The 20,074-nt window shown below is 38.1% G+C and overlaps 1 protein-coding gene across 3 annotated transcripts in view; it reads right to left on the reverse strand.

Annotated features, from left to right (window-relative positions):
- Positions 1 to 20,074, reverse strand: part of TCF25 (transcription factor 25) — a 126,174-nt gene that overhangs the window by 80,739 nt on the left and 25,361 nt on the right. For all 3 annotated transcript variants that reach the window (XM_053699368.1, XM_053699367.1, XM_053699369.1), the window contains exons 9-10: positions 14,111 to 14,210; positions 13,913 to 14,006 (exon numbers count right to left, since the gene is read on the reverse strand). In XM_053699368.1, coding sequence (XP_053555343.1) covers positions 13,913 to 14,006; positions 14,111 to 14,210 — 194 coding nt within the window. The remainder of the gene's footprint in view (positions 1 to 13,912; positions 14,007 to 14,110; positions 14,211 to 20,074) is intronic.

Below are 20,074 nucleotides of genomic sequence, written 5' to 3' on the forward strand. Positions count from 1 at the left end.
ACAATAGAACTTAACCAAATCCCTATTAGTGGCATTCACTATGCACTGCCAATGCTTTTTTATTACTTTACAATACTTTTTTATCTTATTGATACATAATTGCATACACTAACTATTCAATCCAATACATTTGCCTCCTGTCAGCTCCCCATCTCAGGTCCTATTTTAACCATTTCACTCAAGCCAAAAGGGCTAAGACCATCATCCCATTCTCATACCAGCTATTGATCTCCGATAACCCTGTCTGCTTCTGCATTCAGCTCTCATGAGGGGCCCAGCCACACATTCTGTGACAGGCAAAACATTTAAATACAATGACAAAAGGACATTATGTATATATGTATATATGTATATGTATATATATATATAAGCACATAGCTAATACTAAGAATTGTATAATCCATAAAGCAATATAATGAATATTACTACAATATTTCTTTGTTTTAAACAAGTTATTTTGTCCAGACAATAGTGTATATATTTGATACTTTTGAAAAGGGAAAACAGGTAAAAAAAAAACCATAAGATTAAGATTTTAATCCTTTGAGTGCTAAGCCATTTCCCACCTGGGTGCTAAACTGGATTTGAGCTTTTCTTTTTTTTTTTTTTTTTCCTTTTTTTAAAAATATATTTATTTTTTACTTTTTTTTTTTTTTTCCAGATCACCAAGACTCATACCATTGCAAAGGTTAGGCGATTACCTTTCCAACTGTGGCTCTCGGGGGTCTGTATCTGCTTAGATGCCTGAGATACAGGCTTCTAAGCAGCATGCCCCTATTTCCCTATATGGTACATTGTAAATTTTAAATAAAGTTGCGCGGTGACATCATCACGTCATTGCGCGACGTCACCGTGCAAAACGTGAAGCCCTGGCGATGCCTGTCACTATACAGGCCAGGAGCAACCAGATTGCCCACAAGGTGGGTGAGTGCTAGTAACGGCTCTGAGCCGTCGTCAGCACCTGACTGGGACAATTTGCGACGGCTCAGAGCCGTCGTTAGCACTCAAAGGGTTAAACAACTTTCCAATTTACTTCTATTATCTAATTTGCTTAGTTCTTTTTGTATTCTTGGTTAAAAAAAGAATGCCTTGGTAGACTAAGGAACATTACTGGGATCTAGGTGCTGATTGGTGTCTGCACATAAATCCCTCTTGTCATTCCCCAGATGTATTCAACTAACTCCCAGTAGTGCATTGATGCTCCTTCAACAAAGGATACCAAGAGAATGAAGCAAATTTGATCAACTAGCATCAACTGCTAGCCTCATTTTGTTGATTCTCTGAACGAATACAAAGGAATCAAAATAAATGGGGGAACAAGGTGAGTGTAAAAGTAGATTATATTTTGTGAAACACAAGATGAGTGGTGCAACTAATTTATGTCTTTTTTTTTTGTTCGTTTGTTTTCTGGACAGAGGTAGGAGCATGTAAACATTAGCAAAAATTTAAAAAAATTAAAGGAACCTGAAACCCCAAATTTACTTCTATTATATAATTTGCTTCATTCCCTTGGTCTATTTTATTGAAGAAACAGCAATGCGCTGCTGGGAGGGTTCTGAATGCACTGGATGAGCCAATAGGATGAGGTATATACAGGGAGTGCAGAATTATTAGGCAAATGAGTATTTTGACCACATCATCCTCTTTATGCATGTTGTCTTACTCCAAGCTGTATAGGCTTGAAAGCCTACTACCAATTAAGCATATTAGGTGATGTGCATCTCTGTAATGAGAAGGGGTGTGGTCTAATGACATCAACACCCTATATCAGGCGTGCATAATTATTAGGCAACTTCCTTTCCTTTGGCAAAATGGGTCAAAAGAAGGACTTGACAGGCTCAGAAAAGTCAAAAATAGTGAGATATCTTGCAGAGGGATGCAGCACTCTTAAAATTGCAAAGCTTCTGAAGCGTGATCATCGAACAATCAAGCGTTTCATTCAAAATAGTCAACAGGGTCGCAAGAAGCGTGTGGAAAAACCAAGGCGCAAAATAACTGCCCATGAACTGAGAAAAGTCAAGCGTGCAGCTGCCAAGATGCCACTTGCCACCAGTTTGGCCATATTTCAGAGCTGCAACATCACTGGAGTGCCCAAAAGCACAAGGTGTGCAATACTCAGAGACATGGCCAAGATAAGAAAGACTGAAAGACGACCACCACTGAACAAGACACACAAGCTGAAACGTCAAGACTGGGCCAAGAAATATCTCAAGACTGATTTTTCTAAGGTTTTATGGACTGATGAAATGAGAGTGAGTCTTGATGGGCCAGATGGATGGGCCCGTGGCTGGATTGGTAAAGCAGAGAGCTCCAGTCCGACTCAGACGCCAGCAAGGTGGAGGTGGAGTACTGGTTTGGGCTGGTATCATCAAAGATGAGCTTGTGGGGCCTTTTCGGGTTGAGGATGGAGTCAAGCTCAACTCAGTTTCTGGAAGACACCTTCTTCAAGCAGTGGTACAGGAAGAAGTCTGCATCCTTCAAGAAAAACATGATTTTCATGCAGGACAATGCTCCATCACATGCGTCCAAGTACTCCACAGCGTGGCTGGCAAGAAAGGGTATAAAAGAGGAAAATCTAATGACATGGCCTCCTTGTTCACCTGATCTGAACCCCATTGAGAACCTGTGGCCCATCATCAAATGTGAGATTTACAAGGAGGGAAAACAGTACACCTCTCTGAACAGTGTCTGGGAGGCTGTGGTTGCTGCTGCACGCAATGTTGATGGTGAACAGATCAAAACACTGACAGAATCCATGGATGGCAGGCTTTTGAGTGTCCTTGCAAAGAAAGGTGGCTATATTGGTCACTGATTTGTTTTTGTTTTGTTTTTGAATGTCAGAAATGTATATTTGTGAATGTTGAGATGTTATATTGGTTTCACTGGTAAAAATAAATAATTGAAATGGGTATATATTTGTTTTTTGTTAAGTTGCCTAATAATTATGCACAGTAATAGTCACCTGTACACACAGATATCCCCCTAAAATAGCTAAAACTAAAAACAAACTAAAAACTACTTCCAAAAATATTCAGCTTTGATATTAATGAGTTTTTTGGGTTCATTGAGAACATGGTTGTTGTTCAATAATAAAATTAATCCTCAAAAATACAACTTGCCTAATAATTCTGCACTCCCTGTATGTGCAGCCACCAATCAGCAGCTTCTGAGTCAACCTATATATCTTTTTCAACAAAGGATATCAAGAGAACAAACACTAGATAATAGTAATAAATTGGAAAGTTGATTAAAAACACATGCTCTATCTGAATTATGAAAGAAAAAAAAATTGGGTTTCATGTCCCAGAGCATGCAATTTAAAAAAAAAAAAAAAAAAAACTTTATAATTTACTTCTATTAAATGTGTTTTGTAAAGCTATATAGACTGATAGGAGCTTAGGTGTGTGCATGTGTCTTTAGCATTCTATTGCAGCTGTATTTGCAACTATGTATAAAATAGTTATAAACATTGTTGCAAACGCTGCTGCCAGATAGCTAGAGACACATGCACGCTCCTGAGCTCACCTAGGAATACTCTTCAGCAAACCAAACCTCAAGAACTAAGCAAAATTGATAATATAAGTAAATTGGAAAGTTGTTCAAAATGACATGCTCTATCCAAACCATTTTAGTTTAATTTTTACTTTATTGTCAATTCAAGCTCCCCACACACTGTGAAATCAGAAATTGTGTGAAAATTTTACAATTGGACAGATTACGAGTTTTGCGTTATGAGCTGCTCGGTAATAACTTGCAAGTTATTTCCACCGCTCACCTTTAATAGCGCTGCTATTACAGGTTTTCTAAAAACCTGCGTTTCCGGGCAATATGGCAGCGTTGAGCTCCATACCGCACACAAATACCGCTGCTTTGGGCTGGTTTTACGTGCTCGTGCACGATTTCCCCATAGACATCAATGGGGAGAGCCAGCTAAAAAAAAGCCTAACACCTGCAATAAAGGAGCATAAAGCTCCGTAACGCAGTCCCATTGATTCCTATGGGGAAAGAAAATTTATGTTTAAACCTAACACCCTAATATAAACCCAGAGTCTAAACACCCCTAATCTGCCGCCCCCGACATCGCCGCCACCTACCTACACTTATTAACCCCTGATCTGCCACCCCAACATCGCCGCTACCTACATTACAGTTATTAACCCCTAACCTGCCGCCACCTACCTACACTTATTAACCCATAACTAAACCCATAACTAAACCTCTGGCCTCCCACACTAACACTAAATAAATATATTAACCCCTAAACCTAACCCTACGTCTAACCCTAACTTTAATATAATTAAAATAAATCTAAATAAAACTATCATTACCTATTTCCTATTTAAAACTAAATACTTACCTGTAAAATAAACCCTAAGCTAGCTACAATATAACTAACAGTATACATCGTATCATTGTATCTATGTTAGGTTTAATTTTTATTTCACCGGTAAGTTTGTATTTATTTTTTGTATTTATTTTAACTAGGTAGACTAGTTGGTAAATAGTTATTAACTATTTATTATCTAGTTAAAATAAATACAAATCTACCTGTAAAATAAAAAAACCTAACCTAAGTTACACTAACACCTAACATTACATTAAATAAATTACATTAATTAAATACAATTAAATAAATTACAAAAAAAAATTACACAAAATATCAAATATTTAAACTAATTACACCTAATCTAAGTCGTCCTCCAGGCGGGCAGAAGTCTTCATCCAGACGGCATCTTCTATCTTCATCCTTCCGACGCGGAGCGGCTCCATCTTCAAGAGATCCGACGCGGAGCATCCTCTTCTTTCGCTGGATCTTGAAGAATGAAGGTTCCTTTAAATGACGTCATCCAAGATGGCGTCCCTTGAATTCCGATTGGCAGATAGAATTCTATCAGCCAATCGGAATTAAAGGGTAAAAAATACTATAGGAATGAGTTTGCATTCTATTGGCTGTTCCTATTGGCTGATTGGTTTTTTAGATAGGATTTTATTTGTGTGGGTGGTGGGTTTTATTGTTGGGGGGTTGTTTGTATTTTTTTTACAGGTAAAAGAGCTGATTTTTTTGGGGCAATGCCCTGCAAAAGGCCCTTTTAAGGGCTATTGGCAGTTTAGTTTAGGCTAGGGTTTTTTATTTTGGGGGGGCTTTTTTATTTTGATAGGGCTATTAGATTAGGAGTAATTAGTTTAAATATTTGATAATTTCTTTTTTATTTTGTGTAATTTAGTTAATTGTATTTAATTAAGGTAATTTATTTAACTCTGTTAGGTGTTAGTGTGAGGCAGGTTAGGTTTTATTTTACAGGTAAATTTGTATTTATTTAACTAGATAGTTAGTAAATAGTTAACTATTTACTAACTAGTCTACCTAGTTAAAATAAATACAAACTTATCTGTGAAATAAAAATAAAACCTAAGATAGCTACAATGTAACTATTAGTTATATTGTAGCTAGCTTAGGGTTTATTTTATAGGTAAGTATTTAGTTTTAAATAGGAATTATTTAGTTAATGATAGTAATTTTTATTTAGATTTATTTTAATTAGATTAAAGTTAGGGGTGTTAGGGTTAGACTTAGGGTTAGGTTTAGGGGTTAATAACTTTAGTATAGTGGCGGCAGTGACGTTGGGGGCAGCAGATTAGGGGTTAATAAGTGTAGTTATGTGGCGGCGATTTGGGGGCAGCAGATTAGGGGTTAATAATTTTATTTTAGTGTTTGCGATGCGGGAGGGCCTCGGTTTAGGGGTTAATAGGTAGTTTATGGGTGTTAGTGTACTTTGTAGCACTTTAGTTATGAGTTTTATGGTACAGCTCTGTAACTTTCAGTTAACGGTACGGATCTTGTAGTTATAGGCTGTACCGCTCACTTTTTGGCCGGACAGGCAAACTCGTAATACCGGCGCTATGGAAGTCCCATTTTTAAAAAGTGCAGTAGTTACGTTGCATGACTGCCAAAAAAGTGTGCGGTACAGCTGTACCTACAAGACTCGTAATAATGGTGGTAGGGAAAAAGCAGCGTTATGAGGCTTTTTCACTCATAACGCAAAACTCGTAATCTAGCCGAATGTTTCTAATGTGTTTTATGGCTAGATACAGTATTTTAGAACAACTTATTCTCTATAAAAATTGCAAGAAGGTGAATAGTGACAAAAAACAAAATTATGCTTACCTGATAAATTTCTATCTTTCCGGGCATGGAGAGTCCATGACTTAATTTCAATTACTAGTGGGATATTCAACTCCTGGCCAGCAGGAGGAGACAAAGAGCACCCCAGCAGAGCTGTTAAGTGTAAGTTCCCTTACCCATAAACCCAGTCATTCAGCCAAAGGAAAAAGAAGAAACACAAGGGTATAGAGGTGCCTGAGGTTTACTCAAAAAAAACAACTGCCGAATTAAAATTGAAAGAGGGGGGGTCGTGAACTCTCTATGCCCAAAAAGAAAGAAATTGATCAGGTAAGCATAAATGTTGTTTTCTTTCCTATGGCATGGAGAGTCCATGACTTCATTCCAATTACTAGTGGAAACCAATACCCAAGCTAGAGGACACAGAATGAACAGGGAGGGAGAACAAGGCAGGCAGAGCTAAACAGAAGGCACCAGCGCTTGAAGAACCTTTCTCCCAAAAGAAGCCTCAGCCGAGGCAAAAGTATAAAATTTGTAGAATTTGGAAAAAGTATGCAAAGAGGACCATGTTGCCACCTTGCAAATCTGCTCCACAGAAGCTTCATTTTTGAAAGCCCAGGAAGTGGCGACAGCCCTAGTGGAATGAGCCGTAATTCTCTCAGGAGGCTGCTGTCTAGCTGTCTTATAAGCTAAACATATAACACTTCTCAACCAGAAGGAAAGGGTAGTAGAAGTGGCCTTCTGACCTTTACGCTTTCCAGAGAAAACAACAGGGCAGAAGATTGTGAAAATCTTTAGTTGCTTGAAGGTAAAATTTAAGAGCAGGCACAACATCCAGGTTATGCAAAAGACGTTCTTATGGGAAGAAGGATTAGGACAAAAAGAAGGAACAACAATTTCCTGATTAATGATTCGATCCGACACCACCTTAGGGAGAAAACCCAACTTAGTACGAAGGACCGCCTTAACTGCATGAAAAATAAGGTACGTTGAATCACACAGCAGAGCCGAAAGCTCAGAAACTCTGCGAGCGGAGGAAATAGCAAGAAGAAACAAAACCTTTCAAGATAACAATTTTATATCAACAACATACATCGGCTCAAACAGAGCCTGCTGCAAAACTTTAAGTACAAGGTTAAGGCTCAAAGGAGGAGCAACAGGTTTAAACACAGGCCTGATTCTGACAAGGGCCTGAACAAAAGCTTGAACATCTGGCAAATCTGCCAGACGTTTGTGTAAAAGAATAGACAGTGGAGAAATCTGACCCTTCAGAGAACTGACTGACAAAACTTTCTCCAGGCCACCCTGAAGAAAATATAAAATGCGGGGAATCCTCACCCGGCTCCAGGAGAAACCCATAGATTTGCACCAATAAAGGTATTCAACCCATACCTTAGGGTAAATCTTGCGAGTAACAGGTTTACGAGCCTGAAGCATGGAATCAATGACCGCCTCAGAAAAAAACATGACTAGTCAAAACTAGGCGTTCAATCTCCAAGCAGTCAGCTTTAGAGAATCCAGATTTGGATGGAGGAAAGGACCCTGAAGTAGAAGGTCCTTCCTCAGAGGTAAACTCCAAGGTGGAAGAGATGACATCTTCACCAGATCCACAAACCAGATCCTGCGAGGCCATGCTTTTCTGTTTGATACAAGCAATGACTTGTGGAAGGAGAGCAAATGAGGGAAACAGGTATGCTAGAGAGAAGATCCAAGGAACCGCTAGAGCGTCTTTCAGAGTGGCCTGAGGATCTCATGACCTTGAACCGCACTTTGGGAGCTTGGCGTTTTGACAAGACGTCATCAGATCTAACTCCGAAACCCCCCACCTGAGGGTTATCTGTGAGAACACTTCCGGATAGAGAGGCCACTCCCCGGGATAAAAAGTCTGTCTGCTCAAAAAATCTGCCTTGAAGATTGCTCTCAACTCCAAGATGTTTATGGGAAGAGAAGACTCCTCCCGAGTCCACAGGCCCTGAACTTTTAGTGAGCCCCAGACTGCTCCCCAGCCTAACAGGCTGGCATCCGTAGTCACAATCACCCAGGAAGTTCTCAGGAAGTAAGTGCCCGAGACAGATGTTCCTGTGAAATCCACCACGAGAGAGTCTCTTGTTAGGGGATCCAGATCTATCCTCTGTGAGAGATCTGAATGGTCTCCGTTCCATTGACTAAGCATGCATAGTTGCAGAGGTCTCAGAAGGAACCGAGCAAGGAATGCCATTATTGTGGCACTTAAGTCTAAAATGGGATGGAAAGTTACCTCCTTTTTGGGAACCACAAAGAGATTTGAATAGAATCCTTGTCCCTGTTTCTCTACGGGAACTGGAACAATTACTCCCAGGGAGGATAGGTCCTCTACACAGCTTAAAGTGAAAGTAAACTTACCTGATCTGCTATACACAGTTACACAGTTTAGTTAAAAATAATAGTAGTTTAATTCATCATTTTTTTTAAAGTTACATCTTAATACCTTTTTCGTCGCAAATAAAGTCCAATATTTCCTATTTTCAATTCTGCCCGTTTTTACAGATCTAATTCACTTCCAGCTCACGTGTATATTATTGTCCTATGGACTTTCTGGCCGATCGGCGGCCGTGATGCTACGTCATCACACTATCGGATAAATTGCGCATGCGTCGAAGCTCTTCTACCCATTATTATGTCGGGCGCGCGTTCACAATTAGCGCATGCGCATAGCTGTTTATCGCAACATACAAGCTTTCATGCGCTTTATAACTGGAAGACTAAAAACTATGTTTCTAACTCTGTGGACGCATGCGCTTTGAACACAGGATGATCGAAATTTGCGTTCCATTACCGTGAACGCGCATTTCTCCTACGTATAGAGCGGGTGGGACCGCTCTATATGTAAAGGCAGCAAAATATAGGAAGTGGAGGATGGGCGGAGTAAGGCTAATGACGGTAATCAAAAGATATATTAAAATAAAATATAGAATCAGTAATAGAAACAAATAAAAAACATAGCGGTCTCAATATACTATTGTTATAGAATACATCCGTGTTTTGCTGAGCATAGAAATTTACTTTCACTTTAAGGCGGCCTCCCTCTTTACCTGGTTTGTGGATAGTCTTGACAGGAGAAATCTGCCCATTGGAGGGCAAGACTTGAATCCTATTCTGTAACTCTGAGATACTATGTCCACAGCCCACGGATCTGGGATATCACGTATCCAAGCTTGCTGAAAAAAAGAAAGCCTGCCCCCCACTTGATCCAAAATTCGATCAGGGCGACCCTTCATACTGATTTAGAATCAGTGGAAGGCTTCTTGTTTTGCTTCACCTTATTCCAAGGCTGACTGGACTTCCAAGAGGTCTTGGATTGCTCTGGTTTGGAAGAAGAGGAGGAAGACTTCGGTCCTTTAAAGTTACGAAAGGAGCAAAAATTTGAATTCTGGTGACCCTTAGGTCTATTCTTCTTGTCCTCAGGTAGGAAAGATCCCTTTCTACCAGTAATTTGAGAAATGATTTCCGCCAGACCAGGACCAAATAAAGTTTTACCTTTATAAGGTATAGACAAAAGTTTGGCTTTTGAAGTTACATCAGCCGACCAGGATTTTAACCACAGAGCTCTGTGAACTAGAACAGCGAAGCTAGACATCTTAGCTCCCAGTCTAATTATCTGCATGTTAGCATCGCAGATAAAGGTAGACCAGCTTAAGAGCTTTGCTCCTGTCTTGGATCTCCTCTATCGTTGTCTCTTCTGATATCAGATCAGACAAGGCATTGCACCAATAAGATGCTGCTCCCGCAACTGTAGCAATACTTGCTGCAGGTTGCCACTGTAATCCTTGATGGATGTACATTTTTTTAAGTAAGCCTCTAGCTTCTTATCCATGGGATCCTTAAAGGAACATCTATCCTCTACAGCAATGGTAGTTCTTTTAGCTAGAGTAGAGCTAGCTCCTTCTACTTTAGGCACAGTGCGCCATGAGTCATGAATGGAGTCAGCAACAGGAAACATCTTTTTAAAAACAGGGGAAGGGGAAAAAGGAACCCCTGACTTATCCCATTCCTGAATTATAATTTCAGACATCTTGTCTGGAACAGGAAAAACATCCACAGAAGAGGGAGAATCATAAACTCTATTAAGTTTAGTTGATTTTTTTAGGATTGACGACAGAAGGTTCGGAGTCATCCAAGGTAGCTAGAACCTCCTTCAGAAGTAACTGGAGGTGTTCAAGCTTAAACCTGAAATACACTTCTTCAGACTCTGCAGAATCTTCCCCTTATATGTCAGAGTCTGAGATTTCACACTCAGAAGCTACTGAGGTATCCTCGTCAGACATAGGGGAAAGGTTGACCAGCGCAGATTTAGAGGGGTCAAAAACCTTACTAGCAGAAACATGTTTAGATTTCCTCTTACACTTGCCCAAAGTAGGGAAAGCAGATAAAGCTGCAGATATCGCAGAAGTTATCTGTGCAGCAAAATCCCCAGGTAAATAAACACCCCCAGGAGGTTGAGAGGAAACAGAAGGTACTGTGGAAAAAACAATTAAGGCTTGGGAAGTATGTGGAGAAAGCAGAGGCTTGTCAAGCACAGCATTATCCTGAGACACTTGGCTCAGAAGGGAGTAACTTGTCTTTAAATTTTAAAGTTTTAGCTAAGCATGAGGAACAAAGTTGCATAGGCAGAACAATTTGGGCCTCTAAACATAGTAAGCATTTATCCATTGAAGTAGACTGATCCTGTTCTGAGTCCATAGCTACAGAAATCAGATTCCTCTAAAGATGACAAAATTAGAATTTAAATAAAAAAATATAAATCAACTGTCCCCACAGAACGTTAATGCAACTCACATAAACGAACTTTAGAAACTAACAAAATTTATTATACTTAGGCCAAAATAATCTGTCACCCTTTAAATCAACCTCAGACTGCCTGAGGCTCTTACCGTGACAGGAATTGAAGACCCACTAGTAAGAGGGAGCAAGACTCTCCTGCAGAGTTCCTCTCCTCTTGGCAGACGATCCAATCGTCAAAGAAAACAAGCTGCAAAGCCGATACACCAAGACTCACTAAGCTCTGCTATGTACAATAAGGAAGAGCGGAGGTCACGTAAGCGGCTAGAGAAAAAAAACTGTGCCACATCACAAGCACGCGTTTCTAACGGCTCAAATTGAAAGAAAAAATCTATTTGCTCCACAGCCTATTCCTTAACCCGTATCCGGGCTCCATAAATAAGGGGAAAATAAAAAAGTAAAAAAACTTAACAACCCTTCAGCCAAAGTAAAGAAGGAAAATTCCAAGCATAGCTCTTCATTAACCCCGTAAGTCTCTGTCAGTCACAAACAAACATATAAAGTGCCAGTAAAACTGCCCATAAACATACCCTTAATCAAGAAAGGATAACTGTGTCCCATAATAGATCCACTTGAGGGTTAACCTCAAAAGTGCTGTCCTTTAGTACCTAGAAGACAAAGGCACTTACCTGTGGAACCAGCTGCAGGGCAGATAACAGCTACTTAGGTGGGACAGGTACTCCACACCCTGTCAGGGACCTGTAGGAAAAGAAAGAACAGAGTAACCAACCCTGGCTTTCTGCAAAGGGGTAGCAAAAGTGTTAGAAAGACCACCTCACCACCTTCTAACTGCTAAAAGCCACCACTACTCTTACTAAAGAGATTGACATGGACACAGCTAGACCCCAATCCTTGCTTGCAGGGTAAAGTACCCATAAAAGGATTAAATATCTTCAGACACCATCTGCGCACATCCTCCATTGACAGAGGCAAAGAGAATGACCTGGGATTATAGGTAAGGGACATTACACTTAACAGCTCTGCTGGGGTGCTCTTTGCCTCCTCCTGCTGGCCAGGAGTTGAATATCCCACTAGTAATTAGAATGAAATTGTGGACTCTCCATGCCATAGGAAAGAAATAATACGATTCTTATTGAAGAGTATAGATAAAAAAAAAAAAAACATCTGAAATTTGGTGTTTTCAGATGGTGAACTGAGGCTAAATGTGAGACCATAATATGTTTGAATTTTTTAGGAAATAAATGACTGTTTTGCTTTTACGCCCAAAAAAAATACACAAAAATTTAATTATTTTATGCATTTCATATGACAGCATTTTTCATACTATGGAATCTCTGCAAACTAAAATTATTTTCTAAAAATGCAACAAGGCATCATTTGTTTAAGAATGCCACAGAATAAATGGTGAAATTATTGTATAAATGTAATGTTCTGCTTTTTTTTATTGTATAAATGACTGTTCTGCTTTTTACGCCAAAAAAAATGACACAAATGTAATTATTTTTATGCATTTCATATGACAGCATTTTTCATACTATGGAATCTCTGCAAACTAAAGTTATTTTCTAAAAGTACAACAAGACATCATTTGTTTAAGAATGCCACAGAATAAATGGTGAAATTATTGTATAAATGTAATGTGTGCCAAAAAAAAACAGGAGTGTGAAATGGCTTAGTATTGAAGGGGCTTAAAGACATTAAAACTAGAAAAGTCACAAATAAACTACACATTCTATGCATACGTTTAGAACTTAAAATGAATACCTCCTTTATAAAACTAAAACAATTATTAAAAAAAAATTAAAAAAAAATTATGTAACAAATATAAAAAGGAACTTTGTCCTGCCATGCCTGCTGGCGCTATAATGTTTGTAGGATTTTTTTTCAATTCTAAATGTCGGATGGAAACGTACAGTGTCAATATTGTTTTGGCTTCATATTTTATGTGAGTTCATAAATGTTTCTGAAAATTGAATTACAATTTAACAGTGTATATGAATTGCCACTTATTGCAAATTATGTAATGCATGATGCTACCAATAAAGCCCAGGTTTACTACAAAGTTTAAGCATGTAATTGATCAGTATGTATACATTTCAGTGATTCCTTAAAAGAAGGCTTTTTCCCCCTTGAGCTGCAGTTTAGATTTGTTTTAATTATTTTGCAGAGAAGCAATTTGTGACTTCATGAGAACAGCTAAAAACATTCTGTGAATTTTATTCATAAGGTTACACAAGCGCAGTCACTCCGAAATGTGATATGTAACTATATCTGCTAGTTGTCACTGGTTTATTACCTAAAGGGCAGTTAAAGGGACAGTATACTTTTTTTTAATAGTTTAAAAAGATAGACAACGTATTTACTAGCTATTCCCCAGATTTGCACAACCAACACTTTATAACCTATATATATCTGCCTATTTCTAAGCCCCTGAAGGCCACCTCTATTCCAGTGCATGTTATTAGCTTTTGGCAGCTAGACAGTGCTAGTTCATGTGTGCCTTGTGGATAATATTATGTTCACTCCTATGGAGTTATGCATGAACCAGCACTAATTGGCTAAAATGTTTGTAAAAAGAACATAGATAAGGGGCAGTCTGCAGAGCCTTAGATACAAGGTAATCAAAAAGTATTCTTAGTATAACTGTTGATTATGCAAAACTGGCAAATGGGTAATAAAAAGTGATTAGCTATCTTTTTACACAATAAAAGTAGATTGTACCTTTAATGGGACACTGGCAGGCACATTTTACTTAAAATGTACACTAGATTCCAAATTAAACATGATTCAGATAGAACATGCAGTTTTAAGAGACCTTCCAATTTACTTTGCATGTGCAAGAGTTCCCAGTGTATATGTATATAAGTCTTTGATTGGCCGATAGCAGTAACATGATATAGGGGGCAGCAAATTAAAGGAAAAGGTAGGTGTTTGTAAAATGACCCCAATAAAGAAGTGAAATGTTAGTGGTTGTAGACAATGTATGTGGTGATATTTAGCAGCACAACTCACCTGTTTTCTGGCCGACGGTAACAGAGCCTACAGGTCCCACTGGTGAGGCTGAATACAGGATGAAAGCTACATTCTAGGCTGTAGAGGGCTCTCTCTGTGAGAAGATGGAAATATGACTGATGGTTAAAGACAAGAAATGCTTGCAGCCATACTTGGCCTCACACTATGTCTCCTGAAGTTCTTTTCCTTGATAACTACCAATCAAATCTCGTGCCATTTCCTGATCTTCCTGAAGTCGGCATACATCACTGAGCTGGAGCAGAGAGTCCACGTGATACGGATTCATCTGAAGGAGTAGCTGCAGGCAAAGAAAAACAAATACGCACTGGAGCTCAATAGAGCAAAGAGGGGACAAAAGCTACAGATAAAATGGAAGAGCACAACAAGAAACAATAAAAAAGAAAAACACAAATTTGGTACTGATAAGGCTCACATATGGCCTAGAAGCACAAAACATGACCCTGACAACATTTTATAACTTGAAGGGAAAAAAATAACAGTCACTATATAATATACAGACTGTGGTAAAGTTAAAAATGTATATATTTTTTTTTTTTTAAATTATCACTTGCAAAATCTTTGTTATTAAGATAATCACCTAGATTACAAGTTTTGCGCTATAGAGGGTGCGAAACAAAAGTTGCATTATTTCACCCTCCATAGCGCTGCCATTACGAGTTTTTGAAAAGTCGCCTTTTGCGTGTGATATGGTTGCGTTAAAGTGAAGGTCAATTTTCATGTGAAAGTGCCCGTTTTTTTAAAAAAACTATTAAAAACAGGGGCACTTTCATTCATGAAAATTGACAATGCACCGTATTTTAAAAAAACTTACCTTGTTCTTCTGAAACTATGCCCCGCCTACTTCTTCCTGGTTTACTTACCCAGCAATGACGAAACCGGCTTCCTCCAATCATGGCATTGCGCCAGGCAATGATTCCCCCGGGGGGGGGGGGGGGTAAGCCGTGATTGGAGGATGCCGGAATCGTCATTGCTGACATATGAAGAGACTTGCAACGGGCTGGTGAAGCACGGGAGCGGCTTCAAGAAGAAAAGGTAAGTATATTTTAAAAAAAACGTCCGAAACGTCAATTTTCATGAATGAAAGTGCCCTTGTTTTTAATATTTTTTTTAAAAAAACAGGCACTTTCACATGAAAATTGACCTTCACTTTTAAGCTACAAAATACAAGTGCTGCTTTGATGTGCTTGTGCACACTTTTCCCCCTAGACATCAATGGGGAGAGAGTGTTAGAAAAAAACCTAACACCTGCGATCGCGGAATGAAAAGCTTGGTAAGGCAGCCCCATTGATGTCTATGAGGGAAAAAAGTTAAGTTTAAACTTAACACCATAAAATAAATCCCACGTCTAAACACCCCTAATCTGCTGCCCCCGACACCTACATAATGTTATTAACCCCTAATCTGCCGCTCCCGATATCGCCGCCACAGAAATGAATTAAACACTAATCTGCCACTCCCGATATCGCCGCCACTATAATAAAGTTATTAACCCTTTTCCACCACTAAATAAAGTTATTAACCCCTAAACCTCTGGTCTCCCACATAAATGCCACTAAATAAACCTATTAACCCCTAAACTTCCAACCCCCCACATCGCAAAAAACTAAATTAAACTATTAACCCCTAAACCTAACAACCCCTTAACTTTAAATTAAAATTACAAGATCCCTATCTTAAAATAAATTTAAAAAAAAAGAAAAAAAAATAAGTTTAAGCTATATATAAACTAACATTACTATTAAACTAAAATTAAAATAACTATCAATTAAATAAATTAAATTACAAATTAAAAAAACCTAACCATACTAAAAAAAATTGCATCTACAATTACAAAAAATACTAAAGTACAAAAAATAACAAACACTAAATTACGAAAAATAACAAACGAAATTATCCAAAATTAAAACAATTACACCTAATCTAATAGCCCTATAAAAAAAACAAAAAAACAAAAAACCTAGCCTACAATAAACTACCAATAGCCCTTAAAATGGCCTTTTGTAGGGCATTGCCCTAAAGAAATCAGTTCTTTTACCTGGAAAAAAATACAAAGACCCCCCCCCAAAAGTAAAACCCAGCACCCAACCAACCCCCCAAAATAAAAAAACCTAACTCTAGAAAGAAATCTAAGCTACCCATTGCCTTGAAAAGGGTATTTGTATGGGCATTGCCCATGAAAGGGCATTCAGCTCTTTTTCATTGCCCTTAAAAGGGCATTTAGCTCTTTTAAGAAAGCCCAAAACCCTAATCTAAAAAAAAAAACCACCCAAAAAAAGTTTAAAAAAACCTAACACTAACCCCCGACGATCCACTTACAGTTTTTGAAGTCTGGACATCCAGGCGGCGAGGTCTTCATCCATCCAGGAAGCCTCTTCTATCTTCATGCAGACGGCATCTTCTATCTTCATCCAGGCGGCATCTTATATCTTCATATCTGCGGCGCGGCTCCATCCTGAAGACACCCGGCGCGGAGCATCCTCTTCATATCAGCCAATAGAATTTCAGTAGCTCTCATCCTATTGGCTGATTTGAACAGCCAATAGGATTTCAGTAGCTCTCATCCTATTGGCTGATTTGAATTTCTAAAATCAAATCAGCCAATAGGAATGCAAGGGACGCCATTTTGAAAAGGCTCCCTTGCATTGAAGATTCAGTATACGGCGACGACCATATGAAAAGGATGCTCTGCGCCGGATGTCTTCAGGATGGAGCCGCTCTGCGCCGCCGGGATGAAGATAGAAGATGCCGCCTGGATGAAGATAGAAGACTTCGCCTGGATGGATGAAGACTTCTCGCCGCCTGGATGTCCGGACTTCAAAAACTGTGAAGGGGGGGTGGGGTAAGTGTTAGTTTTTTTTAGATTTGGGATTTGGGCTTTCTTAAAAGAGCTAAATGCCATTTTAAGGGCAATGAAAAAGAGCTGAATGCCCTATTAAGGGCAATGCCCATACAAATGCCCTTTTCAGGGCAATGGGTAGCTTAGTTTTTTTTTAGAGTTAAGTTTTTTTATTTTGGGGGGTTGGTTGGGTGGTGGGTTTTACTGTTCTTTGTATTTTGTTTCAGGTAAAAAAGAGCTGATTTCTTTAGGGTAATGCCCTACAAAAGGCCCCTTTTAAGGGCTATTGGTAGTTTATTGTAAGCTAGGGTTTTTTTATTTTGGGGGGGATTTTTTATAGGGCTATTTGATTAGGTGTAATTGTTTTTATTTTGGTTAATTTTGTTTGTTATTTTTTTGTATTTTTTGTAATTTAGTATTTTTTATTTTTTGTAATTGTAGATGTAATTTTTTTTAGTAGGGTTAGGTTTTTGTTTTTCTTCAATATATTCTTTTTATTCTTTTCAAACAAGAAAATAAATTCACATAAAATAGAAAAATGACATATTTGGATAGATACTTACAACAGGGTTAGGTTGTTTTTATTTTTGTAATTTAATTTATTTAATTGATAGTTATTTTAATTTTAGTTTAATAGTCATGTTAGTTTAATATATAGTTTAAACTTAGTTTTTTTTCATTTCACAGGTAAGTTTTTATTTATTTTAAGATAGGGATCTTGTAATTTTAATTTAAAGTTAGGGGGTTGTTAGGTTTAGGGGTTAATAGTTTCATTTAGTTTTTGGCGATGTGGGGGGCTGGCGGTTTAGGGATTAATAGGCTTATTTAGTGATGTAGGAGGCCAGAGGTTAAGGGGTTACTAACTTTATTTAGAGACAGCGATGTTGGGGAGCGGAGGAATAGGGGTTAATATCTTTATTATAGTGTGGGCGATGTTGGGATGCAGGGAATAGGGGTTAATAACTTTAGTATAGTTGTGACGATGTCGGGGAGCGGCAGAATAGGGGCTAATACATTTTATTAGTGGTGGCGATGTCGGTAGTGGCAAATTAGGGGTTAATAACTTTAAAATAGTGTTTGCGATGCGGGAGGGCCTCGGTTTAGGGGTTAATAGGTAGTTTGTGGGTGTTAGTGTACTTTGTAACATTTTAGTTATGAGTTTTGTGTAACAGTTTTGTTGCGTAAAACTCATAACTACTGGTCTTAGATTGCGGAATGGATCGTGTTGTTATAGGGTGTAACGCAAGCTTTTTAGCCTCACCGCAAACCTTGTAATGGCAGCACTATGTAAATCCAATGCAAAAACATATTTTTTTCGAGTGCGGGACTGACGTTGCGTTACAGGCTAAAATGCTTGAAAAATGCATAGATATCGAGGAGAATGAAAATGTAAAGCTAATATGGTATAACTACAAATCCCAATACATTGTAGTTATTAGAACATGCTAAATTAAGTGTTTCTTTAAAAGAGCAATTATGGTGGAAAAAATACATTGTCTAATTAGGAAGAGCATGTCATTTTAACATTAGTGACCTTGCAATGCTAAAACCCACAAAAGGGTTAAATAATTAAAGCCAAAGACAAAATTAAACTGTCATGATTCAGATAGAGAACAAAATTTTTAAACAACTTTCCATTTTACTTCTTTCTCTTGGTATCCTTTGTCAAAAAGCATACCAAGCTAAGCTCAGAAGCAGCGATGCACAACTGGGAGCTAGCTGCTGATTGGTGGCTGCACATATATGTCTCTTGTTAATTGCTCACCTGATGTGTTCAGTTAGCTCTCAGTGTGAATATTTGCTACTTTAACAAAGAATTCCAAGAGAATTTAGCAAATATAATAATAGAAGTAAATAGTAAAGTTGTTTTTAAATTGTATGATATATTCGAATCCCAAAATAATTTTTTGGGGGGGTTTTCGTGTCCTTTTAAAGTAAAATTCGGGAGCCGCAGAGAACCACTGGTCCCAGTGGAAATGGACGGTGACCCAGTCCCAGGTTAGTCACACAACCCAGCTGTTATCTGCAGCTCCCAATCAATACTTTCACTAGGTTTTGTTGGACCTCTTAGAGCATTCCATTTTCCATTGTAATGGCCCTTTAACATTATCACATTTCTGTTACAGTTAAAGGGGCAGTATACACCAATTTTCATTTAACTGCATGTAATAAGACACTACTATAAAGAAGAATATGCACAGAAACTGATCTAAAAATCCAGTATAAAACCTACATAAAAAAAAAAAAATTATTTAGAAGCTCCCAATTTAGCGCTGTTGATGAGGTTAAGCTGGAGTCTGTAGACATCAGTATATATGTCTAAAACTTTAGAGCACAATGTTATTTAAAAGTAAGCAAAACTAAACATTTTTAAAAAAACACTCCGAAATGGGCTATATAGATGGATCATCCACAAAACATTTATGTAAAGAAAAATCTATTGTGTACACTGTACCTTTAAAATGGACAGTAAACCCAATTTTTTTCTTTAATGATTCAGATAGAGCATGCATTTTTAAGCAACTTTCTAATTTACTCCTATTATCAATTTTCCTGCGCGTTCTCTTGCTATCTTTATTTGAAAAGCATAAATGTAAAGCTTAGTAGCCAGCCCATTTTTGGCTCAGCACCCTGGATAGTGCTTGCTTATTTGTGGCTACATTTAGCCAACAACCAGCAAGCGCAACCTAGGTGTCTGCCAAAAAAAAATGTCTGGCTCAGAAGCTTTGCATTCCTGCTTTTCAAATAAAGATAGCAAGAGAACGAAGAAAAACTGATAATAGGAGTAAATTAGAAAGTTGCTTAAAAATGCATGCTCTGAATCATTAAATAAAAAATTTGGGTTTAGTATCACTTTAAAGGGACAGTCTAGTCAAAATTAAACTTTTATGATTCAGATAGGGCATGTAATTTGAAACAGTAACTTTCCGATTTACTTTAATCATCAAATTTTCTTTGTTCTCTTGGTATTCTTTGTTGAAAGCTTAACCGAGGTATGCTCATATGCTAATCTCTAAGCCCTTGAAGGCAGCCTCTTATCTCAGGACATTTTTACAGTTTTTCACAGCTAGAGGGTGTTAGTTCATGTCTGCCATATAGATAACATTGTGCTCACACACGTGGAGTTACCTATGAGTCAGCACTGACTGGCTAAAATGCAAGTCTGTACACAAGTAGAGAGAATATTGGAAACAATTCCTAGTTTTGATTTTAGAATAGGGCTAGTAAATCGGGACACAGTGAACCATATTAACACAGTATATCCTTATTATGTGTACATTGTTCTACTTTAACTCTTTTGTTTG

This window comes from Bombina bombina, chromosome 1, assembly GCF_027579735.1.
Source record: "Bombina bombina isolate aBomBom1 chromosome 1, aBomBom1.pri, whole genome shotgun sequence".
Classification (NCBI taxonomy): Eukaryota; Metazoa; Chordata; class Amphibia; order Anura; family Bombinatoridae; genus Bombina; species Bombina bombina.